We start from the raw sequence: 24,465 nt of genomic DNA, 5'->3' as shown, positions 1-24,465 counted from the left end.
TAAGAAAATTGGTAGATTATTTAATTCTCAGACTTTTGAAGCATGAACATTCTTCAATATACAGTCATTCTTATCATGCTAAATACTAAAACTGGGGGGTATTTCATGAAACAAATATTGATTTCAACTGACAACTGTTATAAGCTACTGAAATCCTTGCATCTGATTGGCTCAGAACACATTAGTCAGTGAAAATGTCTATTTGCTTCATGATAAACTTCCTAGAACTTGTAAAATAATGTCCTTTTTACCTACTACATTAGAACAGTAATTGAATTATATATTTAAAAAATAGTTGAAATTTTCTTTTAATTACATTACCATGGTATATTGTATTGTGTATGGTAACCATTCCAAGTTTAATCCCGAAAGATTAAGTGATTTAATAAATGATTGATAACTGATTTACCTTTCAAATATAAGGCATTGCAATTCTCCAAAATCAAGACAGAATTTTCAGGACCCCCTTGTTATATAAAAATGTAAAGAATTGCACTTCTCTTGAAATACACAATTACAAATCTTGGAACAAACTGTACAGATATTATTGCTATTTTAACCAACAAGCCATAATGTATTACAACATACATATATATATATATATATATACTAGTATACTAAATGAAATTACTGGGGTAAGACCTCTAATCTCAAATTTTGTGGAACATTTTGTTTTAATTTTAAAGTTTTATTTTAATCCAGATGAAACCACACACACTATTGATTAACGACAATTACTCTATGCAACAACAAAATTCTTTTTATCAAACAAAAACAGTAAGCTCTTTTGAAGCAGAGAAAAATATATAAATAGATTGGCAAAGATGTTTGAAAAAAGTTTGAATAGACAGTTCCAGAAAGGGTTTTAGAGCTGTAATCAATGAAATGAGAATATCAAACCAGATAAACAGTTTCAATGTCACACTGAGATAGTTAAAAGACAATTTTCTAGAATTTGCACCGCTACACGAGCTTGATTTTTTTTAACCATACACAAGTGTCACCAAATACAATTTTATTTTATTAAATTAGGACCAATTAAAACATGCCATCAATAAATCTAATCACTACCCTGAATCAAAATGCACAAAAGAGACAAAAATGATATTTTAATCGCAATGCACAGCCCTATGCTCATCACAAATACTTCAAACTGGAGGAGACTTTTTAGTTCACTTCGCAAATTTTGATAAGAGTAATCGTCCACGACCAGGGCCCAGTAACACAAACGTTAGCAATTAATCCCTAATTTGAAGAAAACAATTCTGATTGGTTCCTAGTAAGTCTACTGAGCGAAATGCGGATGCAACAATGAGCTTGATAGGCCATTTCATTGAGCTAACCTTTGTTACAGGACCTTTGTAAACCTTCCATGAAGCAACTGTTATAAGCTACTGAAATCCTTGAACCTGATTGGCTAAGATCGAAAATGACCGACTTATTTGCGTCAAGCTCATGAAACACTGCCCATGCTTCTTTACAGTCAGAATAAATATTGGCATATTATAGGAAGAAAACCAAAATGAATGGATTTCACAACTACTGTATCCCGCTGTGGGAGCATTAATCTATACTGTACCAAAATGAAGTTAAGCTCCCAGTGGATAATTCTAAGAGGAGCTTTTTATCTTCCAAGAAAATGGAAATGTCCATTTCAAGTTATATTTAATCCCAAATTTCTCATAAAATGTTACCATGATTTACAGATACGATAGTACTGCATCATCTATGGCAGGCATAACACAAGAACCACTGAATTATTTGAGAAAAAATAGAAATATTACAAAGCTGTGTTTGCCATTATTAGTATGCAGGTATTGAAGCAGAGGACATTGACAGAGTAACAATTCAATACATCAAAGCTCAAACACAGCAAAATATTCAACATCTAGACAATTTTTCGTTTAAAAAACAAAATAAGAAAAGTCTGAGTTGATCCGAGTTACTTGTAGAAAAAAAAAGGAGAGGATATATCCTCAATATATGATATTCACAACAATGTTCATATACATGTGTACTCTTTTATAATATATAGCACTTATATATCGCAACAACTTCTCTAAGCACTTAACAGATATATCATTCCCCAGTCATTAGATCCTGGCTTGCCCGCATTATGCACTTTCTCCACTCCCTGGGGAGCATTCCAACAATACCAACACATATGTCTACTGTGACATAATGGAATGGAAAATAAGCTAAAATAAGGAATGATGGAAGACAATTATACACAGTGTCTATAATCTCAACCATGTTCTAATATCAATTTCAGTCGAATAAAACTATGCAACATTTTTATCACATTGCATTCCGGGAGCATCCTCTCTTTTGATGGTATTTTCAAGAGATATGGTTTAGGAGGTGGTGTGTCTTGGTGGAGGGGGGGGGGGAGTATGTTGGAAGCCTTGACAGAAATGGAATGGTTGCCATGGAAACTAGCTGTTGTTCCTACAAAAGGGCAACTTCCTCAAAGTAGGCACCCAAGAGCTTGACCTGTATCAAAGAGAAGTAGAGTGATATTTTCAGAGATGTCAATAACAGGCTATTTTGATAATGCTATTAAGTTTTTAAAAGAAATTACAAATCCCAAGAAATCAGAACCGATTTCTACTGCCCTGTACAGTTAATAATTGCTTTTATGTGGTTTCATGCATTTTATAGAATCCTTTCTCATTTTATCTTTTGAATCTACTTTTTCCTTTGGGAATATTTCATCACCTACCATGAAATTATAAATTTATCATATTGATAATAACTATGCTAGCTAGTGTTTAACACATCCTTTATCAGAAGTCTCTAAAGCACTCTACAATATTACAGTATCAATAACCTTGCTTTAGTAGAGCAGCTGTTAAGCACACTGCGTTTCAAGGAATAAATTCCTACTGGGTTCCCATTCACCTCAACTGGATCTAGTTTAGTGCAGCATAATAAATTTGATTCAAGGAAATTAATGCCTGGAGTAGTATTTGAAATTTGAATCCACAACCCTCTGATTAAGTAACTGGAGTCAGAACCACTACACCATGGCATCTTCATACCCATAAGGTTTGTTATTTACTAGGGCAGTCATTTCAACAAACATTCTCACAGCCACTTTATTCCAATAATTTATTTTTTTAAATATTGAATAGTATTTTTACTTTATATCATATACTTAAATTGCTCAATAATTACTCGAGTTCTGTTTATTTTGCTTTTCAAAGTATTATTCACTGATTTCTCTAAGTTTGGCAACCTCTTATGGTTTTATTCACATTGGTCCCTACTCTTTGCTAAAACTATGGGAAGCCAAAAGTGTTAAAATTTTGTTTACATTGTATGTTTCTTATGCTAACCGTGCTCTTTCGTCATGCTACAATGGTAAATAAAAACTTTTTCAATTATTATTTTCAGACAGTGATGAATGACCCAAGTAAATTATATGAGCTTTAATATCAATGGAACTTTTACTGTTAAAAATTTATGTCACTATTGGCTAACCGTTGCACCACAAATTTAGACCAAAATTCAAATTAAATCCAAGTTCAGAACACCATCCATTGGGTTACACATGTATCAAGAGTAAAAATCAAGTTCTAAACTTACCCCATTGATGTAGTTTGAGCGATCAAACTTCTCGTTCTGTGAGTGGGCACCATCGTCTGCTGCCCCCATTGGCAGGAGCATGACATTCTTGCCTGTTGCCTTCTGAAGAGATAGCGTAACAGGGATGCTACCGCCCTCTCTTGTCATATCAGGAGTAACTCCGTGCACTACATAGAAATATAAAAAGTGATAGCCATGAGTCTCTTCTATCAAACTGGAACATATATATTTTTCAATGCAATGAGAATAAGGATGTTAAACAAATTCTGATTGATACTTTGATGCATTCACTTGCTTTCCATTACTTAATTCATTAATAATTAAAACATTATAAAGATTTAAAGAGCACAGAAAATATTCACTAAAGTATACATTCCACTACACTATATAAGACTCCTAATATGCTTGTAATAGTTTAATGAAACAGAGGTGTTTTTATTTCTATCTATTTTCAAAACAAGACAAGCCTGTCAGTATAGCATTTAGTCCAAGTTCAATTTATAAATTTTCTCGGCATAAAAATCATTTATAATATAAGCAAGAATTACCAAAAATATGCTTCAATCCCAGCGCACATTATCAGACACAATCACACACCAAGATCCAATTGCAACAAGTTGACAATCGCATCTCAGTGCAATCGCATTGCAGGCAAGCACACACATTGCAAAAGCTCTGCAGTGCGCTTCATCTCATGGCGCCTCTTCTTTTGCACGCATGTTGTCTGCGCTGCAGAAGCGCAGAAAATTGGCCATGATGTTATCGTCTAGGACAATTCTGATTGACTGAAATTAGCAAAATCGCAGAAAAATTTGATATTTTAAATGTGTGAGATTTGGTCTGCAATCCTACTGCAACAAAGTGGGTCGCACTTGCAGCGCATTAAAGGTTGGCGCACACTCCGCACAGACTTTAGACAGGTTGCTTAGGTGACATAATGACCTCTGACCTCTCTTTGTAGCCTTGATTCCAGCCTGATAGTGAGGATGACTTGGATCACTCAGCCAGCATTCACCACCATGGTAAGATGACGCTCTTTAGAAAGAGAGGATGAAAGTGAGAGAATATATAACATATATGATTTATATATGATATATGATTGATTCATTATCCTCATCACCATCATCAATATCATACACATCATCATTATCACCCTTCATCTTTTTAACATTTTATCACTCCCAAATCGGAGCTTGGAAGTACAGCTCGGTATGACCAATCAGTTACACCAAGCTGGTAGCACCAATAATACATGAACAAGAAACATTGGCTATGGGTGACTTTTTACCTGATTCAGAAGAAAGCATGAATGCATGTATTCAAGCTGAGAAAAGTTGTTGTATGGCAGTGTGACCTAGATTCACCCGTTACGTAATTTTGCGCACGGTGGAATAACTCAATATCTAATTAATATCCTGAAAAACTGATATCACCAACAGAAAAAGCGACCCAAAATTACTGAGTATGGTAATTTTCTTGAAGGAAAGGTCTCAATTTGTGAAAATTTTGGCAAAAAATTGGCAAATTTTGTTACCTTTTGCGTCCGCTCCAAAAAATCTGAACTTCTCCACAAGCATCAAGAAATCACCAATTTGCAAGCAGAGGCCTCCAAATAAGTAAAATGAGATACCGACTGAATTCAAGGCATTTTAACCTCCATCTGATACAATTATCTTACCTTTGTTTGCTTGATTTCTTTTCTAAAGCTTTGCAAAACGATCGTGCGTAAATCAAGGTCAAACTTTTTAATGACACTTTTTCAGCCGAGCGCGCAAGTGTCGATAGCCATGGAATGTTGAGATCGCAATACCAGCGAAACCCTTTACCTAATTTATAATTCCATCAAGCGAATTTGACTTTGGGATCTTGCCTTCCGTTTGGTATTTATGATTTTGAATATTTTTGTGTGAACTGTCAGAAATTTTTGATTGAAAATCAACCTCATGATAATTGTTTAAATGTGTGCAAGTTATGGACACACCATCATACATGGTGATTACAGAAAGTTGATACTACCAAGTGGCCTACCAGATGAGGTCAAGTCACTCATTGACATCATAGACAGATATTTTAATTAAAGGGTCGTTTTTGTCTGCGGTACTTCAACAAAGACGTCAGCGACTTTGTTAATCTTGAAAGTGTAAATGATATCAAGGACAAGGATACTTTGGAGGTTGTGGTTTTCTCTTTACAAAAAACTACTGGCAAGTTTCATAAAGCTGTTCGTAAGTTTAGAGTGACTTTAAAGGACTGGTCAGGTGATCCTTTCTTGTAGTAAATGATATTCACCATTAAATGTTCATTGGTGATTATATAGCATGTAAAAGATTCACCAGTCGTTCTTAAAGTCAGTTCCTTCTGTTGTTACACTGATGCTGTCCGATGATTCATCTTTTGGTTTCAGCCCATCACCTCACACCAAGGGTTCTATGTCCCAGCAGAATACACGCCTACTCAATTCCCCATTTGAGATGACAAGAACACACTTGTTGAAACGTCGAGTTTGGTGTTTTCAGGACCAACAGGTGCCCACGAAAGATACATGGTGTACCGTGAAACCCACTACTCTGCATATGACACTGAAATACAGTTGAGCAATGGTAAGAAGCAGAACAGAGCAACAGATGCTCCTTTGAAAGAAGGTATTAACAGGCATGACATATCGGAAAAAGCTGGCTCAACAAATTTTCATGTATGAAGCAAATTCCTCGGAAGAACCCTTATCAAGTGTGGCTTGAAGACTGGTGTAGAAGAATCCATGCCTACAGGAACCTAATGGAACATGGTTTGGATGGAAGAACAGCATAAAATTCAAGATGGGCAATTATCGATCCAAGTTTCGAAAGGTTTGCCTAGAATTTGTGGTAAACACCCTGGCCAGCAAGAGACAGGGAAATGAAAAACCTGCAAGTTGTGTGAAAGAAGCATGTATTGTTGTAGAGAGATCGACTACCTACCCAACTTGATAGATGATGAAACACTGGATTCCATGAAAGAGGAATGGAAGGCCCTACTTGATGAAGTCAAAAAGGTGAATAATGGCAACATTGTTATTTGTTGCTGAAAAAATGGCAAAAACATTTCCACTGCAGAGAATGGAAATAGTTGATTGACCTTTAGTGAGTACAATGAAAGAAAGATGCCCAGGGCTCTTCAATTGGCATAGGGTCCTTGGGACCTGGTCATGACGATAATTACCTTACTAAAGCGCACAAGCGCACCAAGTGGGTATTGAACCCGGCTCACCCGAAACCAAAGCCCCCAATCTACTGAATAAGATATCATGCCTCCAACATTTTACGTCTAAAGTAAATAGACGTACATGTAGTGGCTGATAATGGTTCAAGCTATTAACCCATGACGAAAAACCTCCATTTGAGAACACTATACCCCAGTTTCTTTTTCACCAATTCTCTTCTCCAAGTACTATAAGCCCGAACAGTATCAAAACACCTGTTTCTTGACCTTGGTCCGAAGATAACACGACAGCCCAGCACATACAGTCACAGCAGGGGGCCACACACGATGGATTGCAACGTGTCTTAAGGCCACCGCACACCTTACGACCCGACTGGTCGCCGACTGGCTTGCGACTGAGTGAGGGGAGATGTGACGTCACAGCTCTTGTCAGCTTGAGCATCGCAGACCGGTCAGAGACAAGTCGCAAGGAAAATCGCAAGGATTTGACATGTCGAATCCTTATGACTGGATCGCAAGCTCAATCCAACTTCCAGCCAATCACACAGCAGAGTTGCACGATGCGTATTATGATAAACAACGCACATACGCAATAGTAAGCGCACTTTCTCAGTTGCTATGCCAAAAAGCAAAAAGCGCATGCGTGAGTCGCAGATCAGATCGCAAGGTGTGCGGTGTCGAGGCTTACGACTGCCTTGCGATTAATCTCCCCTCACTCAGTTTTAAGCCAGTCGCCGACCAGTCGGGTCGTAAGATGTGCGGTGGCCTTAAGAGCCTGCTATGGAGTTCCGTGTATACACGCGGTGAAGTGCAACTTTTTCCTCCCTCCCCCTCCCCTCCCCTCCCCTCCCCTCCCCTCCCCTCCCCTCCCCTCCCCTCCCCTCCCCTCCCCTCCCTCCCCTCCCCCCCTCCCCCCCTCCCCCCTCCCTCCCTCCCTCCCTCCCTCCCTCCCTCCCTCCCTCCCTCCCTCCCTCCCTCCCTCCCTCCCTCCCTCCCTCCCTCCCTCCCTCCCTCCCTCCCTCCCTCCCTCCCTCCCTCCCTCCCTCCCTCCCTCCCTCCCTCCCTCCCTCCCTCCCTCCCTCCCTCCCTCCCTCCCTCCCTCCCTCCCTCCCTCCCTCCCTCCCTCCCTCCCTCCCTCCCTCCCTCCCTCCCTCCCTCCCTCCCTCCCTCCCTCCCTCCCTCCCTCCCTCCCTCCCTCCCTCCCTCCCTCCCTCCCTCCCTCCCTCCCTCCCTCCCTCCCTCCCTCCCTCCCTCCCTCCCTCCCTCCCTTAGGAACGTATCAATGCGCGAGTGAACGGCATGCATCCCATATTTTCTTTGATTCACTGGTGTAATGGACTCCACTCCTCTTGGAACTAAAGCTTTGGGTTAGAACCGGAATCGATTCTAAGAAAGCTGGGAATCGCCCAAGCCTAATCATAATCAGCATCATCATCATCCTCCTCCTCATCACCATTATCATAATATAGTAATTATCATCATCATCATCATGCAATCTGCATCGTCATCACCATCATCATCACCCTATGCCTATTCAAATTCGCTCATTTCACCACAATCCTCTCAAAACTGACTTACTTCATGATGTTTGGAGAGCCAGTATCGGCGTGGACTTTATTGAGATGAGCAATCACCAGCTTGTTGACTTCATCTGGAGTCTGGTTGGGGACGATGCGGATAGAGAACTTTCCAGTCACCTTACACGGAATGACCGTCTTAGCCCCGCCCTCATCAAATGCTCCCTCAATCCCTGATTGGTGGAATAATAAGATGTTATTCTAGCCATAGAATATGTTATTACACAAACCAAACAGTGTATTTCAGAAACATATTAGTAGTAACTGCCTAGTGATTGCTAGAGGTGGGAGATCAGTATGAACATATCTCTAATGTTTCTTGATAGACAGATGAGTAAATTTGGGGGGTTGAAAAACAGGGGTTTTCCAATATCATATATCAAAGTGAGCAAAGCTATGCAAATGGATGAAATTTGTGGTTTTGTAGCCCCTTCTTGTACTAAATCCTACCAAGAAATTTTTAAACAAATATTGCTGTTTTTAGGGAGTTTTTTTTTTAAAAGGGCTACAAAGTATCTTGAAAAATGCAAAACCCCTCCTAACTGGGTATGTTTTAGTAAGTACAGTCATCTCTGGCTTGAGGACTAAATAAACGATGAAAATTTTGGAGTCACAATTTTCTAAAATAGTTAAATCTCTACCCTCGTACCGTGAATAGAGACGGAAGGAAAGCGCCATCTATGTTGAAGTATCTTCTCTTTGCTGCTGTGTAGAAGTTCATTGGCGCCAATGTCCTTCCGATATTCCTCCTGTTTATGGTCAAAGGTTAAAAGCTAATGAGTACCAAGAGCAAAGGTCAAAGGTCATGATCACATAGATACTCAAATAACCTACTGTATGAGCTGTTATTTTTGCATACAGAATTTTTCCTTTTTTTATTTGAATCAACTTTATGTTGAGATGAACTTGCCCTATTAGCTTCAAGTGTCATACATTAATGGCATTTTCAAGTAGAATTAGCAAATTATATGTAGGCAAAAAAAGGGGGATCTTCAAAATTTAAGCATGGATATAATGTATTATTTGGTACCTTGGGGTAAAAAAAATGAAATTTGCTGTTTTCTGTGAAATTACTTGATGTGTGCTTTATTAATGTTCAAACCGCCATTACTGTGCTACTATTACCGCATAGGGCAATTATGTATGCATAGGAATACGTTCGCTTGCTCAGACGTGTCTATGATTGTTCATCATTATGCAGCTGTACTTGAAATGAACGCATGATAGTGCTTCGCAACATGGCACCCCCTTACACAACAGGCACTCCGCGGTACAGTGTGGTGGCATCACAGGGTTATTTATTGATTTTTCTCACCAAGCAGAAATCTATCGGACCATAGAGGGCCTCCTCCTCCGATGTGACCTCTACGACAGAGTCATAAATTCCAGGAACCAGAATCTTGCCTTTGTTATCCTGAAGACTGCCGAAGAGAGTTACCAGATCTCGCATGGCCTCATGCCTACAATGAATAGAATAGTACTATTATTTAAAGATTGCAATGGAAAATAATGAATCAAGGTAGAGGCTTAATCTACACCATGTATTCTTGAAAACACGTGTTTCACCCAGACTTGACATTTCGACAAGTATGTTCATGCCGTTATCAGGATGGACTAGTCTGTGGAATAGTAGGATGGGGGGGAGTTGTCCGTATGAAAACATCGATCATCATTTGCTCTGAGATTTCTCAACGTACAATCATCAGATAGTACGTAATGATCGTGAAGGTTTGTAATATTGTCCGACATTATTTTCAATTTATGAAATATTGATTGCTAAGTTCTTAAAATTTGTTGTCTTGTCCAGCCAAAGGACCTTTCCGGTATTAGGATACCTGGGAATAGAAATGCCTCCCAACCTTAAGCTTGGTGACTTATGATGCCAGTCATTATTTTAAATTTTAATCATGTGACTATTCTATAACAGCTACCACAGATTCTTTACCAATCTGTATAGTGATGGCAGCGGTGGGATAATGCACTATTGAAGAAACCGAGGCCCAGTGACTCAAGCTTTAAAAAAATTGATCATACGGCTCACTTGTATGATTAATTGCATTAATTGCATTCAATAGACTCGGTAATAAACATCAACCCTGTGATCAATGGCTTGCCCTTTTCGACAATGAATATTGATTGACCAATCAAAAGATTTCTTAACAAAGTGTGACATGAAACTTACACAGAGCCTCCAAAGACACCGGAATGGAGATCTTTCTTGGCACACTCGACCTCAATGAAGAAATAACAGATCCCTCTGTGAATATCAAAAATAAATGTAACACTCTTAAAGTATGAAGCATGGTATATGAGTGTTAACTCCAGATAACTGACTCCATGACATTTATTACTCTTACATGAAATTAAATGCAAAAAATTATACTTCATACATTACATAAACACCTAAAATTATTGGAAGCTGGATAGGTCAACAACAACCCCCCCCCTGCTTTTGGTGGAGAAAAATAGGGTTGTGTTGCAGCATACTAAAAACATTTCATTTCTTGGCAAATGTTGTAAAGATAGAAGTGGTCATCGTTTTTAAGACTACATGTCAAAATACTCCATGAAAGTAGCTGTGGCAAAGCCACTTAAGAGGGGAAGTTTACCATGGCGATAAGTTGTTTTAAACAAAAGCAGAAAGAATAAATTAATTATTGATTTTTCAGTTTTGAATTTGTGACATCATATGCAAGCAGCTCCATCATATATCATGTAATATATATATGCCCTAGTTTCCATTATGTGATGGAACGTGATGAATACAAATACTTTTCTTTTATAGAAATGGGTATCAATTGATGTGTCTGATGTTCCCCACATAGATACATACACTTTGGCCAATTTTCTAAAGTGAGGGTTAACTCTGTGGCAAACTCTGTGCTAAATTATAGGAAGCAAAAATGTCCATATTTTTGTGCTCTTTCCCAATCTTTTAATGGTCAAGACAGCTAACTTATTTATCCTTCCCAGACAGTTAAGAATAACTTAAGAGTTAAATGAGCTGATAAATTGAACATCTACTGTGATAGATTTATGTTGCAATTGGCTTCCCATAGTAACCACAACTTTAGACCAGAGTTTACATTAAATCAAACATCAGAATAAGGACCTTTAATTTGGGGGGGAAATCTGATTTTTATGGTATTTATATATCACACAACACATGGAAGAGCTGCTCATCTGTGACGTTACAAAATCAAAAAAAATTCATAACCCCGTATTCTTTGATGAGATTTCATCAAACCTTCACCAACATTTTTCTGCTTTAATTAATTAATACTTATCATCAGGATGAACTCCCCCATTAAGTGTACATGATGACATGTCAGAATGACCTCTAAAAGATAAACTTACCTTAGACCATATGTGATACAAGGTTTCTGCTTGCCAAGCCAATAGTTATCTGATATACACACATAATCAACATCCTGTCAATAAAAAAACAAACAAGAAAAGTCATTAATTCAGACAGTATAAACACAGAGTGATAATGAAGGTGCGTGATCAAAAATTATTCACAGAATTAGCTGGGCATATATTGTCCCCCACATAAATAAAAACATGTTACATGATCCAAATCTGATGAAAAATATTGATAAATGTCATTAACTGAGACACTTAACATTAAGTGACAAACATGCATGTGATAAAAATCCATTAAAATTATACAAACACTTGTAAAGAGATTCACAGATATTTTCTCTGCGTGTATATCAAACACAATCCACTTCTAATATCACATTAATCACAAAGTGAAGCAAAGTTTGTGTTTGCTGAGTGCATACTTATCAGACATACAGTATATTATCACATTATGATTATCAGTACATACAATTATCAGATATGCACATACAGGTAATTATCAGATACACATGTAATTATCAGAAATATATGTATGTAATTACTACATAAACATGAAATTTTGATACAGCAGAAAATAAAAATAAGATGGTCAGGATTTCAGAATAAGCATTCAGACTCTCATTATCCTCCTGCTTGCATTTGTTCTTTTATATGATATACAGTGCGTCCCAGAAAAAACGAAACCGAGATTTAGCGATGATTTATCATAACTTAATCACAAATAAAATAGACAAATGACCTACCAATGTAAAGCTTAACATCTCCTCTTTCATCTGATATTACTTAGATGATTTCTCCTTCACGCATGAGTGAGCAAAAACAATTTGAAGAGGGGATACCAAAAAGTCAATTGGCGGGTTGTATCTGGCTTTCAAAAGGAAAACCACATTTTTAAAAAGTTCAATATCTGCTCTTTAATTTGATACCTCAATTACAGAAAATGGTCAAGAAATAACAAAGTTCTGGTTATTTGAAATAAGGCTTGAATTTCAATAATTTCATAAAATAAAGAGGTTTTACAGGCTAGCGTTCAAACTCACTCGACACTCCGTTTTGTTTACGATCAGCCATGCATTAAGTCTTTTGTTAACCATGCGATAGCTTCTGTGGGAAACTGGTGAAAACAGTTTATTTAATGAAATTATGGAAATTCAAGCGTTATTTCAAATAACCAGAATTTTGTTATTTCTTGACCATTTTCTGTAATTGAGGTATCAAATTAAAGAGCAGATATTGAACTTTTAAGACATGTGATTTTCTTTTTGAAATTTAGATACCCCCCGCCAAATGAGTTTTTGGTATCCTTTCTTCAAATTGTTTTTGCTCACTCATGCGTGAATGAGGAATAATTTAAGTAATATCAGATGAAAGAGGAGATTCTAAGCTTTACATTGGTAGGTCATTTGTCTATTGTATTTGTGATTAAGTTATGATAAATCATCGCTAAATCTCGGTTTCGTTTTTTCTGGGACGCACTGTATATGATAATGTATTTCATATGATATATCATAATACTACTGTTAATAATAAAGAACAAGATTTCCAGACAGTTGGAAAGTATTAGGTACTCTGAAATTCATGCTGACAAGGCAATAATTCAAGGCAATAAATGCAATGTACATGTACATCTGGCTGTACATGTAAATCATTTCTGCAAAACTACTTGGTATTATTGCTTTAAGACATGCTGTAAAATGTCAGGGCAAAGTTCATTTTTTCGATTAAAAATAAAAAACTTGGGTCATAATATATGAATTACAGAGAAATAAATCAAAGTACAACATTTCTGCACAAAATATTGGTACATGTACACGTTATAAAACAAACTCAGAATTTCTGCATGCAATGCTAGATAAAACTGCATGTCTTCAAATATAGAGAAAATATTCTGGATAATGGATGAAAGCTTGGTATTAAATGAAATTTATATTACAATATATAAACCCAAAGTCTAAGATTTTTTTATTGTATTTGAAAGACACTGTCATAAAACTACATAAAAGTTGTTTATATAAAGATCCAAAATAGGAGAGTTGGGTGTGTAAAATCATTTCAGAGGAATTTGCTATAGGTAATCATCTGCAAAACTTTCAGTCAGGTACGGTCTACAACTGCATTTGTTAGGGTTTGAAAATGATACAAGACATTAAACTAATTGTTAGACCTATAGATGTGAATATTGTACAGGTCATTAACTTGTTCACATGACCTAAGTCTATCTGTTTATCCTCCTCCTCTTCCTCCTCCTCCTCCAACCTTCCTCCTCCTTATAATGATGACAATAACAGCAGTATTAATGTTAATAATAATGCCCATGGATGATAATCAATGAAAGCTATGAATAAATTATAATAATTTTCTTGGAGAGGAAAAGGCTTTCCAAATATGTATTGTAATAAAAAATATGAATTATATAATTCTGAAACCATAAGTGGAAAAGCCAATTACAATTTTTACTGCATGGTGTCATTAATAATTAATTTCTTTGTTTCTAAGCTAAATTTGTGATTATATCATATCAACAATATCTATGTTTTTGTTTTCTGCACATTTAGTAACCTCTTCCTCCTTCCTCTTCCTCCTCTTCCTATTCTTCTCCTTCCCTCCTCCTCCTCCACGATAATTGGTTGAAAACTGATGAAGTAGTAATAACTGCAAGATTTTTACCTAATTTGGGGCATATAATATGTTGCTACCATGGCAACTTGATTTCCAACACAAACAAAATATGTGTCTCAAAAATCGTTACCTCAATAACCAAATTTCATGAGAATTGGTTGAAAATTGAAGTAATTCAAACTGCAAGATTTTCACCCGATTTTCACCATATAATATGTTCTTACCACGGCAACATGATTTCTATCACACACATTATATATGACTTGCAATCTTTACCTCAAGACCAATGTGTATGCCAAATTTCATAAGAATTGGTTAAAAACTGAGGAAGTAGTGTGAACTGCAAGATTATATATACCTTATTTTTGCCATAATATCCTGTTACCATGGCAACACAGTTTCCGACACATACAACAATGTCTTGCACATCTTTACCCCAACACCAATATGTGAGCCAAGTTTCATGAGAATTGGTTAAAAACTGAGGAAGAAGTTCGATGCGCAAGATCTGCAACGGACCAACCACCGACCGTATGCTGATTCCTATATACAGAGATGCCAACCTAAAGGGATGGTTGTCAGGAATATTTACCAGATTTGTCAGGAACAAATGGGAGTTTCTCAGGAACAACCCGCGAAGTAGCATCGTTTATACAGGGATGCCACTAGGTGTCCTCCAAAAATACTGAAACTCATCGCGGGCCGGGACAGTGTCCAAGAAAAAAAAATTTAGGGGGGTCCACCTTTAATTTTGGGATGGACACATGTCACAGGTAAAAAATTGGACAAGCAAAAAAAAAAAAAAAAAAAAAAAAAAAAAAATTAGGAGGGTGGGGGGGGGGTCTGCCCCCACCTCAAATTTAGGGGAGGGGGGGGGAGGACCAAGTGGCTTCTTACCTTGTTGTGATCATGGACCTATTACGAAGTCAATTAGGTTTGAAAAACTGACGGTAGTTAGTTGTGTGTTTCTCATAGAACGCTAGACCAAAAGCTTCAGTCTCTGTATTTTGGTTGTTCAGCTGAACCGCGTTGGCTCCACTCACCAATACATAGACTGAAGAGTTGTTGGCCCGTACATTAAGACAAACGTATCAGCTAACCCAGGGATCTCTGGGCTAGCTGATACGTACGTAACCCAAGGAGCTCCGGACCGCTTTTCGGGCCGGAGCTCCCCGAGTTCCGTATCAGCATGCAGCAGTAACGTTAGATCTAACATTCGGCGGAAACCCGATTTTCGGATCGTTTTTGGTACATCAAATGTCACATTATGAAAAAATAATTACATCCAAACTTACGAGAAAATATATAAAATTCAGAAACATCGTACCTTAGACCGCAGTTACCGCTAATTCCTTTCAAATGATGATCAAAACTTAGTCATCCTCGATTCCTTCGTTGGTCATCGTAAGTTGCCATCTTGGATGACGTCATCATCTTTACAGTCGTATTTACCAGTCGCTATTATACCGCGATTCGTGCCGCTGATTTGTGCTTGTCTATGTGCGTGCGTTCGGAACTTGTCGCTCGCATTGATTGGCCAGGATATCGATAATTCTAATCAGAAAGCCTTGATAAAAGCATAACTCAATGAACGTAGTAGGCAGTGCGCGCGTTTATAAATTATAGTAGAGAAACTCCCGTTGGTTTACCGTTGGCCACACACACGCTGCATGCGCTATGCACGATACATGTATACACAATACACGCATATACATGCACAATACACAATACACGCATATATACACATGCACAGCACCAATACACAATACACATGTATTGTAGTTGTTTTTTCCGTAACCTTTTTATTGTTGCCGTAACACCGTAATTGGAGGAATAAAATCGGAACAAATACGGCGAATCCGTAACGGTTGGCATCTCTGTATATACCCCCTTCAAACTTCGTTATAAATATAAAAAATAATAATAACATACATAACTTCAAAGGACTACTAACTGCAAGAATATCCTGCCGATGGCACAAGTATGTTTTTAATGTATCATGAACCCGGGTAAATCACTTCTTTTGACTAATAAAGATGAAACAATAAAAGAATGAGAAATACTTTGTTTTATCACTCTTACCTTGAAGAATGTATCCTTTCTCTTTTCAATCATCTCATCTAACCCCTCAGAACCACTTTCCTCCATACCTTCGAAACAAAACTTAAAAAGAAAGAAGATGAACTAACCGATTTATTGTCAGAGCATAATTTTCCTAAAAATTTATTTAAAAATATAAATAAAACATACACCTTTTGTTCAAAATATATTTCTGTGATCTCATCTCATTCCCGAACCCCTAATTCTCCTCCATTCTTCGCTCACCTTACAGTTAATAGGAATCTCTCTCACTAAGGCTTTGTATGCCTCTATCACATAATAATCCAAGCAAGAAAAAAAAAAAAATGTCCCTTATCATCTTCTGATAAGCTCCTCCCCGCTTCCCCTCCTCCCCATTCTCCTCTTCCCTTCTTTGTTTCTCTAAATATTATCTTTATTCACCTTGATATTAATAGGAATATCTCTCCCTAAGGCTTTGTATGCCTCTATCACATTAATCCAAGCCAGGACAGGTCCCTTATCGTCTGTTGATCCACGTCCATACATCTTCCCGTCCTTCTCAGTCAGAACAAAGGGATCAGTGTCCCAGCCATCCTCCTGAAATATTTATATTGGAAAAAAAGATTGAATCAAGTTGATTTAAAATTAATAACAGTAATAATAATGATAATAATAGTAATAATATATAGTAATTGTATAGTGCACTTTCCATCTTAAAGGGGAAGTTCACCCTGACAAAAAGTTTATTGTAAAAATAGCAGAAAAAATAATAAAAAATATTGCCAAAGTTTTGAGAAAAAATGAACAAAGACTTAAAAAGTTATTAGAATTTTAATCATGTGATTTGTGACGTTACATGTATATGCGAGCAGCATTCCTACATAGCGAATGGTAAAAAATGAAATAAATGTCATTTTCTCAGGAAATTGAAAATGGTTTTTACTGTACCTTTTGTATGTCGACAGACAAATCATTTCACACCCGATCATGAAGAGAAAACAAAATTACGTCATCAGGAACCATCAAAAAAATGAAATCCATTCATTTTATATTACATAACATATGGGGCAGCTGCTCGTTTATGACGTCATTAATCCAAAACTTAAAATTCTAATAACTTTCTTAATCTTGAATGGATTTTCCTCAACCCTTCACCAATAGTTTTATATATTTTTTCTGCTATTTATACAACAAACTTTTCTCTAGGGTGAACTTCCCTTTAATTATTCAGAGCAAATTAAAGAAAGAAAGGGGGGGTCAGTGATTTAACGATTTATATATTCACTTGGTCAAAAATTTGGTTCATAAACAATTCATCTAATCCTATAAAGTTAGATAATAATAATAATGATGATAGCTGGATATAAAGCGCTTTTTGCCTGAGGATACAAAGCGCTGCTATTATTACCCCGGCGCTCAGTGCATGCAAGGAATTACTCCTGCCGAGTACCCATTCACCTCACCTGGGTCAGGTGCAGCACGGTGCGGATAAATTTCTTGCTGAAGGAAAACACACCATGTAGATGCTAGACCAAGATGGTATTAGACACAACTGGTAATGCTTCACTGGCAATTAGACAAAATGATAAATGGGCTATATGGACATGGCATGATAAAAAAATGTTGGTGATACTGGCTTTCCATAGTTGCAATTGATTGGATCAATCACAACTCCTTGTAAGATGGGGCCAAGGTTAAATCAATTCATACCCTCTTAGCAGGCTGGACATCCAGATGACCATAGATACAGACGGTCTTCTTGGCTGGGTCGTTACCAAGGTAACCGAGAATGGCATCGGGGAGGGGGATTTTGCTTCCATCTGGGAGAGTCTGCTCACCAATTGGGACCAACTCTGTTGTCGCACCAAGCTTTTTCAACTCCTACAAAAAATAAAGGGCAATCAAACTGATATTCGACAGTGCATATCAAGAGAAAACTAGGAAGTCTAAAAACATAAAATTTGCAGGTACTTATATTTTTTATACATAAATACAGAATTTTTACCTACCTGTTCAGTTGATTACTCTTACAACCTACCATTGGATTTTGGCTGACTTAGGACTACAGTGCCAATGATCATTAATCAAGGCAATGGAGGAAGGCTATAAAACAGAGATTTTGATCCAAACTGAATTGAATATTAAAGATACCAACCATTCATTTTAAAATATCAATATTTAGATTACCCACAAAAAAAAAGTGTTTTCAAACCTATAATTTCAGAATTAGAGACTTGTATTTTCCATGAAATTGATGGCGTATTATGTACTTCCCTCTTCCAAAAAATATTGCCCCCCCCCCCCCCCCTCCGGCTCAGAACTCAGAAAACAAACCTGCCTGAGGACTTAAGAATAATGACCACAACTGACAAAGTACAGATGTGTCAGAGATAGAATTACAAAGGGGCTCGGGGCAATTTCACCCCCCCCCCCCCCGAAATGATCAAAAGAGCCCATAAAGATCCTCATTCACTGCAATATTAGAGCTTATTCAATGATTGAGCCAGTAGATTGTGAAAAGTAGGGCTTCCTGTAAATAAAGAATTTTTGGCCTGAGGCGGTGTATAATCATGAACATTAATATTTATTTTTAACTTATTGACTCATGAATCTTTTAATTGCAATTCACAGAGTGCAAGCAAACTTGAATTCAACAAGTAGACAAGGTTAAAATATTGATGATCCCCCCTCCCCCATTCTCCAAGCAATCATTTGATTTTCAGATGTAATTTTGAATGTCTCAGAATTTAGTTTACTTGTCAGGTCAAAAAATCTGCTTCAAAGTAATGTACCTTGACAGTCTATACAAGAGATATACCGGTATTACCAAGTCAGACGAATCGGGTCACTTAACCTTTTCTATCATTCTTCCTTGAGTGGGAAGTCAAGCGTTTATTTCTAAAAAACAACTTGGGCTGGGAGGTAAAATTTGGTACAAGATACTGTACATCTACATACCCACACTGACCCAGAAATCATGTGACTCTATATCATTCTGACCTAGTCTCCTTCAAGACATTTTTATTGTTTGTCATGGAATTTATCATGAACCACCGACCATGTTTTGCATCAAACCAATTGTTACTTGTGGCTTGAACCTGATAATTTGTTTGCCTGAGAAAAGATTCTCAGGTCACCAGAGGATAATAAAAGAGTCTAAATTGATCAAGACTAAGTATGGCATCCATTGAGGGCAACTGCTTTCAAAAGTTCATTTTCAATTCATTTGCATACAAAGAAAACCTACAGTGTACCAGGAGGAGAAGTAAATTGAGGAAGTTCCAAACTTTACCCTGTATTTTAACTACATGTACAATGTTCATTGAAAATTGAAATGTACATATAGCTCTTAACAAAAAGCTAAAATAATAAAGGCACTCTTGGTTTTTTTTTCTTCTACCACATTTCATTTTGATGCATCGTTGTACAAATGAAAAAACAAGAATATACATACTGATTTTGCCTATAGGCCTACATGTATGCCTAATTAATTTAAAGCCTCCTTAAAAAAAAACCCAAAACAAGTAATCAAAGACTTTCCTTGTTTTGGAGGGTTTCAAATGAGGATCTATCTTGGAGTCCTGAGAAAACCATTTGAACAACTTTGTTGATGGAAGAAAGTCATCCTTATAATTTTGAAGAATACATGTATGAGTGGAAAATGTCAAAAATTGTTCACTCATGTATGCACACCTGGGCCAGGTTGAATATTACCAGCAAAAGTTTAACAAAGATCCTCTTAACCATTATCAAGGGATAAGCTGAAACTTGACCTTAGTCACATGACCCTTATGATCTAGTCTGTCATTGAGAAATAACCAGTTGATAATAAAGGGAAACTTCCCTGTGATATTAAACAGGTTTAATATTAACAAAAGCAGAAAGATAAAGAAAGCTAATTGGGGCAAAAAAATCAAAGAAAAGCAGAGAATAATGGAATTTTAAAGTTTTCTTTTTGTGCTGTCACATGTGAGTATACGTACAGGTACAAATGTTGAAAAATGAAAGGTTTCTAAAAATGCAAAAACTAATACAATTTTCTCTCTTCATAGTGCCTTAATAAAGCAAGCACCAGATGCAAGTATTTCAGTAACTTATAATGAATGGTGAATGAAAATTTGTTTTATAAAATGCTCCTCAACCCTAATACTCCCTGTCAAATTTTTGTTGGTACTTCCTAATGCCTCAATATTTCGAAACAAAATTTCATTACTTTTTTGTCTGATCCTACCATGCGGGTATCAGATTACGCTTACAGAACACATGTCACTTAAGTTTCGCTATTTCTCTGTGTATAACCCTATGGAAAAAAATCAGCTTTTCCAATTTTCTTTTCTAGTAAGTATCACAATTGTTTCAAATAGTGTAAATAATTACCACACACACACCCTCACACACCCACATTCGCACACACTCAAACCCATGCATCTGAAAACACTTGACGAAATATAAGAGAAAATTGGAAATCAATAAAATACATAAGAAATAATAATACCACAACCTATCTTTTTCTTTCAGGAAATGATGAGAGAGTTATGAAATACATTTATACAAAAGTTGCTATTCCTGAGGCTTTATTTAGTGAGAAATACCAAAATATATGATTTCTCGCATAAATTAGCATACCTGGTAAAATGAATTAATAAAAAATAAAAGGACTTTCATAAATTTAGCTATACAACTTTGTAGATTACATAATTCGTGACCTTTGTGTAAAATTTTGAGGCAATCGGGAGACCCATGGCCGAGATCTCAGCGGCCTAATCCCCCCCCCCCCCCCTGTAATAACAAGCTTTAAAAATACTCCAAGAGTATTAGAAAAATTTACAAAGAATTACAACTGTGATAACTTTGCCATGAAAATTACCATGGTAACAGGGCTGAGCAGCCAATCACAGACAATATTTCCCGGGTAATTCCAATTATGGCAAAGTTACAATGGTTGTAACTTTGGACTTACGGCTTCGACACTTTGGACCATCCTGGTAATCTCTCCTCTCGTCTCCGGCCATGCTGACACACTCTTGATGGCTACTGCATCGGCTAGACGCTTGATATAGTCCTCCTGGTGCTCATCAATATAGCTGAAAAATAAACATGATTTTTTTTTGGAAAGTCAAAAGGGGCCTAAGCTTTCGATCCTAGCAGAATCTTCGTCGGAGGCAAAATGACAAACATATAAAGTGGAACAACCATAATATAGACCACAAACAAGCTACAGCAACACTAGAAACAAGGAGACAAAAGGGGCATTAGTGAGTAGAGAAGACCAATCAGGTTAGTGAAGGGGATGAAAGAAAAGGAGTAGGCAGACACAAAGGGAAGTTAGTGTAAGGCCAGTAAAAGACCTCAAGCCAAGAGGGATTAAGAAAATGGGGCAGGCAACATCAAACAGGATCTGGAACAAAACAGTGATAGAGGGATAGTGGGAAAAATAGTAATATTGCCAGTTCAACCGAGGATTAATAATTCCCACTATGCTTTCGAAGGAAACGCCTGATATATTTGTTTTATATCCCTTCTGTGAGAACCGTTGTGTAAACAATTTGAACCAAAACGTTAGATCGACCTGGCTAAAAAAAAACAATGGCAAAAAGAAGCTGCTGAAAACTGCTTATCTAATAAAAGAGAGCCAATGGAGATTGATTTTTTTTAATTGAATAGTCAGGGACAATTTTGTCACATTGTTTCTTAAATGAGTCTTTATTTTCAGGGTGGTACTGGTGGCTTGTTACAAAAGGATGTGTATTAAAGTGTAATGGTCGAAGAGGGCCAGGGGGTCCCTCTGGCCCCATCTTTAATTGTGTTTCTTCCTCTCTCCCCTTTTCTTCATCTTATCTTTCTGTCTCTCTCTTTTTTTCTTTAGGGCGGCAAGGACCCTCCGGCCCCCTGGATCCATTTCTCTATCTTCAAATCAGTTCTTTCTTCTCTCCCTTTTTTTTCTTTATTCTTCATCTTTTTCCCTCACTATCTCCATCTTTTCATTTCCCCTGTTTTTCTACTCCTGTTCTGTCTGTCTGTCTCTCTTTTTTTTTTTGGGGGGGGGGCAGGCCCCTCTGATCCCCTGGGTCTCTTTCTATATCTTTAATTATGCTCTTTCTTATTCTTACTCTTTTTTTCCCTCTCTATTTTCCCCTTTTTCTTCTCCTTTTCTGACTGTCTGTAACTCTCCATCCTGTTTTTTTTTGGAGGGGGGCAAGTCCCTTCCAGCCCCTGGATCTATTCTCTCTCTTTATTTCTGATATTTCCCCCTTTTCTTTAATTTTCTTCTTCTCTCTTCCCCCCCCCCTTTTTTTTGGGGGAAAGGGGGGGGGGGGGCGAGGCCTCTCTGGTCCCCATTTCTCTATCTTTAATACTGTTCTTTCTTCTCTTCCATCTTTTTTTCTTCTTCTTCCCTCTCTTTCTCCCCTTCATTTCTTCTCATCTTGCCGTCTCTCTCTCTCTCTCTCTTTTTTTGGTGGGGGGGGGGGGGGCAGGAGGGTCCTTGCCTTGGTCCATTTCTCTATCTTCAATTCTTTCTTCTCTCCCCTTTTTCTTTTATCTTTCCTCCTTTCTCCCCCTTTTACTTTTCAAAATTTTCTTCTTCTTTTCTAATCTGTCCGTCTGTCTCTCTCTTTATTATTATTATTTTTATTTTTTTTGGGGGGGGGACAAGGCCCCTTTCAGCCCTGGCCCCCTGGATCTGTTTTCTATCTTTATTTCTGTTCTTTACCCTTCCTTCTCCCTTTTCTTTATTTTTTTCTTCCTCTTTTCTCTTTCTTTCTCTCTCTTTCTCTCTCTCTATATTTTTTTTTGGGGGGGAGGGCATTGCCCCTCCAGCCTCCTGATCCACCAGGTTAAACCAACTTGCAGCGCACGGCCCGATTATATAACAGGGCCAGGTTGATAACTTCTTGGTAGCTTTTAAAGCCTTTGTTCTTTGAAGGACATTATAGCCAAGGCCCAAGCCCAAGGCATAGGAAAAAATGGTCAGCTGGCTAGCGCTAGCTTTCATTCATTTACGGCCCGGCTGTTTAATTTCTGCCCTCATTTACGTCTGCCCATAGAAATTTACCCGAAACTTACGCGCCACTTACAATACACACAGCCTTAGTACCGGTACTGAAGTGGGTTTGGCCTTCGCTCGTTTTTTTTTTTTTATCTAAGCAAAGGCAAAGCAAAACTTATTCCATCAGAGCCAGAGGCCTAACTTAAACTAGTTAAAGTTTCTGTTGGAGCATTCTTCATGTTCTTTCTTTTTCTTCTCCTTTCCTTTTTCTTCTTCTCGTTCTTCCCTCCTTAATCATGTTAATTCTTCTACTGAGTACTAGTAGTAGGACTACCGAAGTAGTTCATCTGAACTTTTCGTTCTCCTGGCTTTAAGTTTAGAATAGTCAGTTCATGCAGTTTCTCTTCAGTCTTCTTCTTGAAGTTCTTTTATTTTCCTCCTCTCTGACACTGGCTAAAGTAAGGTCCTCAGTCTCAGACTTTTGACAAATAAAAAAGAGTAAAAATTAATCATGTTAAAATTTAAATCAATGTTGCATAGTTGTACATACCTGAAAAGTTTGGGTAGAAATTCATCTGCCATTTCGATTTTCGGTGATCTCTATATCTGGACCAGGCCAAGCTAGCTGCTTTTGCACTTCAAACTCTTGTAGCTGTACACAATGCCTGACATGCGAATTTGGGTAAATAAATGGAATGGGTGGGTGCAGCGTTTAGCCTGAGGCTTAGCTGTGTGTGTGATAAAATGTACCGAAGCGAATCGAAGCTTGATCGATCTCGAAGGCACGGCACTGAACTAGAAATACGTATTTCTAGTTCAGTGGGTCACGGGCTTCCCATACGGTCACCTGACCTGTCATATGACTTTCTTATGGGCAGCTAGCTGTACAGCTAGCTACAATCATCATTTTAAATCCAGTTTTATTGACTGAAATATTCGTGGTCTCAAGTTTTATCAAATATTGAAATTCTATCGATTATTCAATCCAATTTATTAATTAATGTAATTAACTATTAACGTAAATAACTTTTAAAAGTTGAAATTCCGTTTTATATATTTGATAAATTG

At 37.4% G+C, this 24,465-nt stretch overlaps 1 protein-coding gene across 2 annotated transcripts; it reads right to left on the bottom strand.

Annotated features, from left to right (window-relative positions):
• LOC129268451 (cytosolic non-specific dipeptidase-like) lies at positions 1–24,254 on the bottom strand. Of its 2 annotated transcripts, XM_054906003.2 has the most exons (13): positions 23,948–24,254; positions 21,370–21,493; positions 18,120–18,290; positions 16,851–17,006; positions 16,431–16,511; positions 11,721–11,794; positions 10,546–10,620; positions 9,679–9,823; positions 9,013–9,112; positions 8,365–8,536; positions 4,538–4,623; positions 3,589–3,755; positions 1–2,493 (listed from the first exon to the last, which is right to left on the bottom strand). In XM_054906003.2, the coding sequence occupies exons 1-13, from the start codon at positions 23,977–23,979 to the stop codon at positions 2,449–2,451; spliced, it is 1,428 nt and encodes a 475-aa protein (XP_054761978.2). In that variant the 5' UTR covers positions 23,980–24,254; the 3' UTR covers positions 1–2,448. The 2 variants fall into 2 exon arrangements, with proteins under 2 accessions (XP_054761978.2, XP_063960529.1); XM_064104459.1 differs by lacking the exon at positions 16,431–16,511 and having other exon boundaries at positions 660–2,493; positions 23,948–24,215.
• Between the last annotated feature and the right edge of the window lie 211 nt (positions 24,255–24,465).

The sequence above is a fragment of the Lytechinus pictus genome, chromosome 9, assembly GCF_037042905.1.
Source record: "Lytechinus pictus isolate F3 Inbred chromosome 9, Lp3.0, whole genome shotgun sequence".
Taxonomy (NCBI): Eukaryota; Metazoa; Echinodermata; class Echinoidea; order Temnopleuroida; family Toxopneustidae; genus Lytechinus; species Lytechinus pictus.
This window is presented reverse-complemented; position numbering and strand designations above follow the sequence as displayed.

Bases quoted from the DNA above. Each gene is read 5' to 3' on its own strand.
- LOC129268451 (XM_054906003.2), bottom strand. From the start codon at position 23,979: ATGGCAGATGAATTTCTACCCAAACTTTTCAG. The intron at 9,113-9,678 runs GTGAGAAAAATC...GACCATAAACAG, and splicing joins GTCCGATAGATTTCTGCTTG to GAGGAATATCGGAAGGACAT. The intron at 8,537-9,012 runs GTACGAGGGTAG...TCCACCAATCAG, and splicing joins TCCTTCCGTCTCTATTCACG to GGATTGAGGGAGCATTTGAT.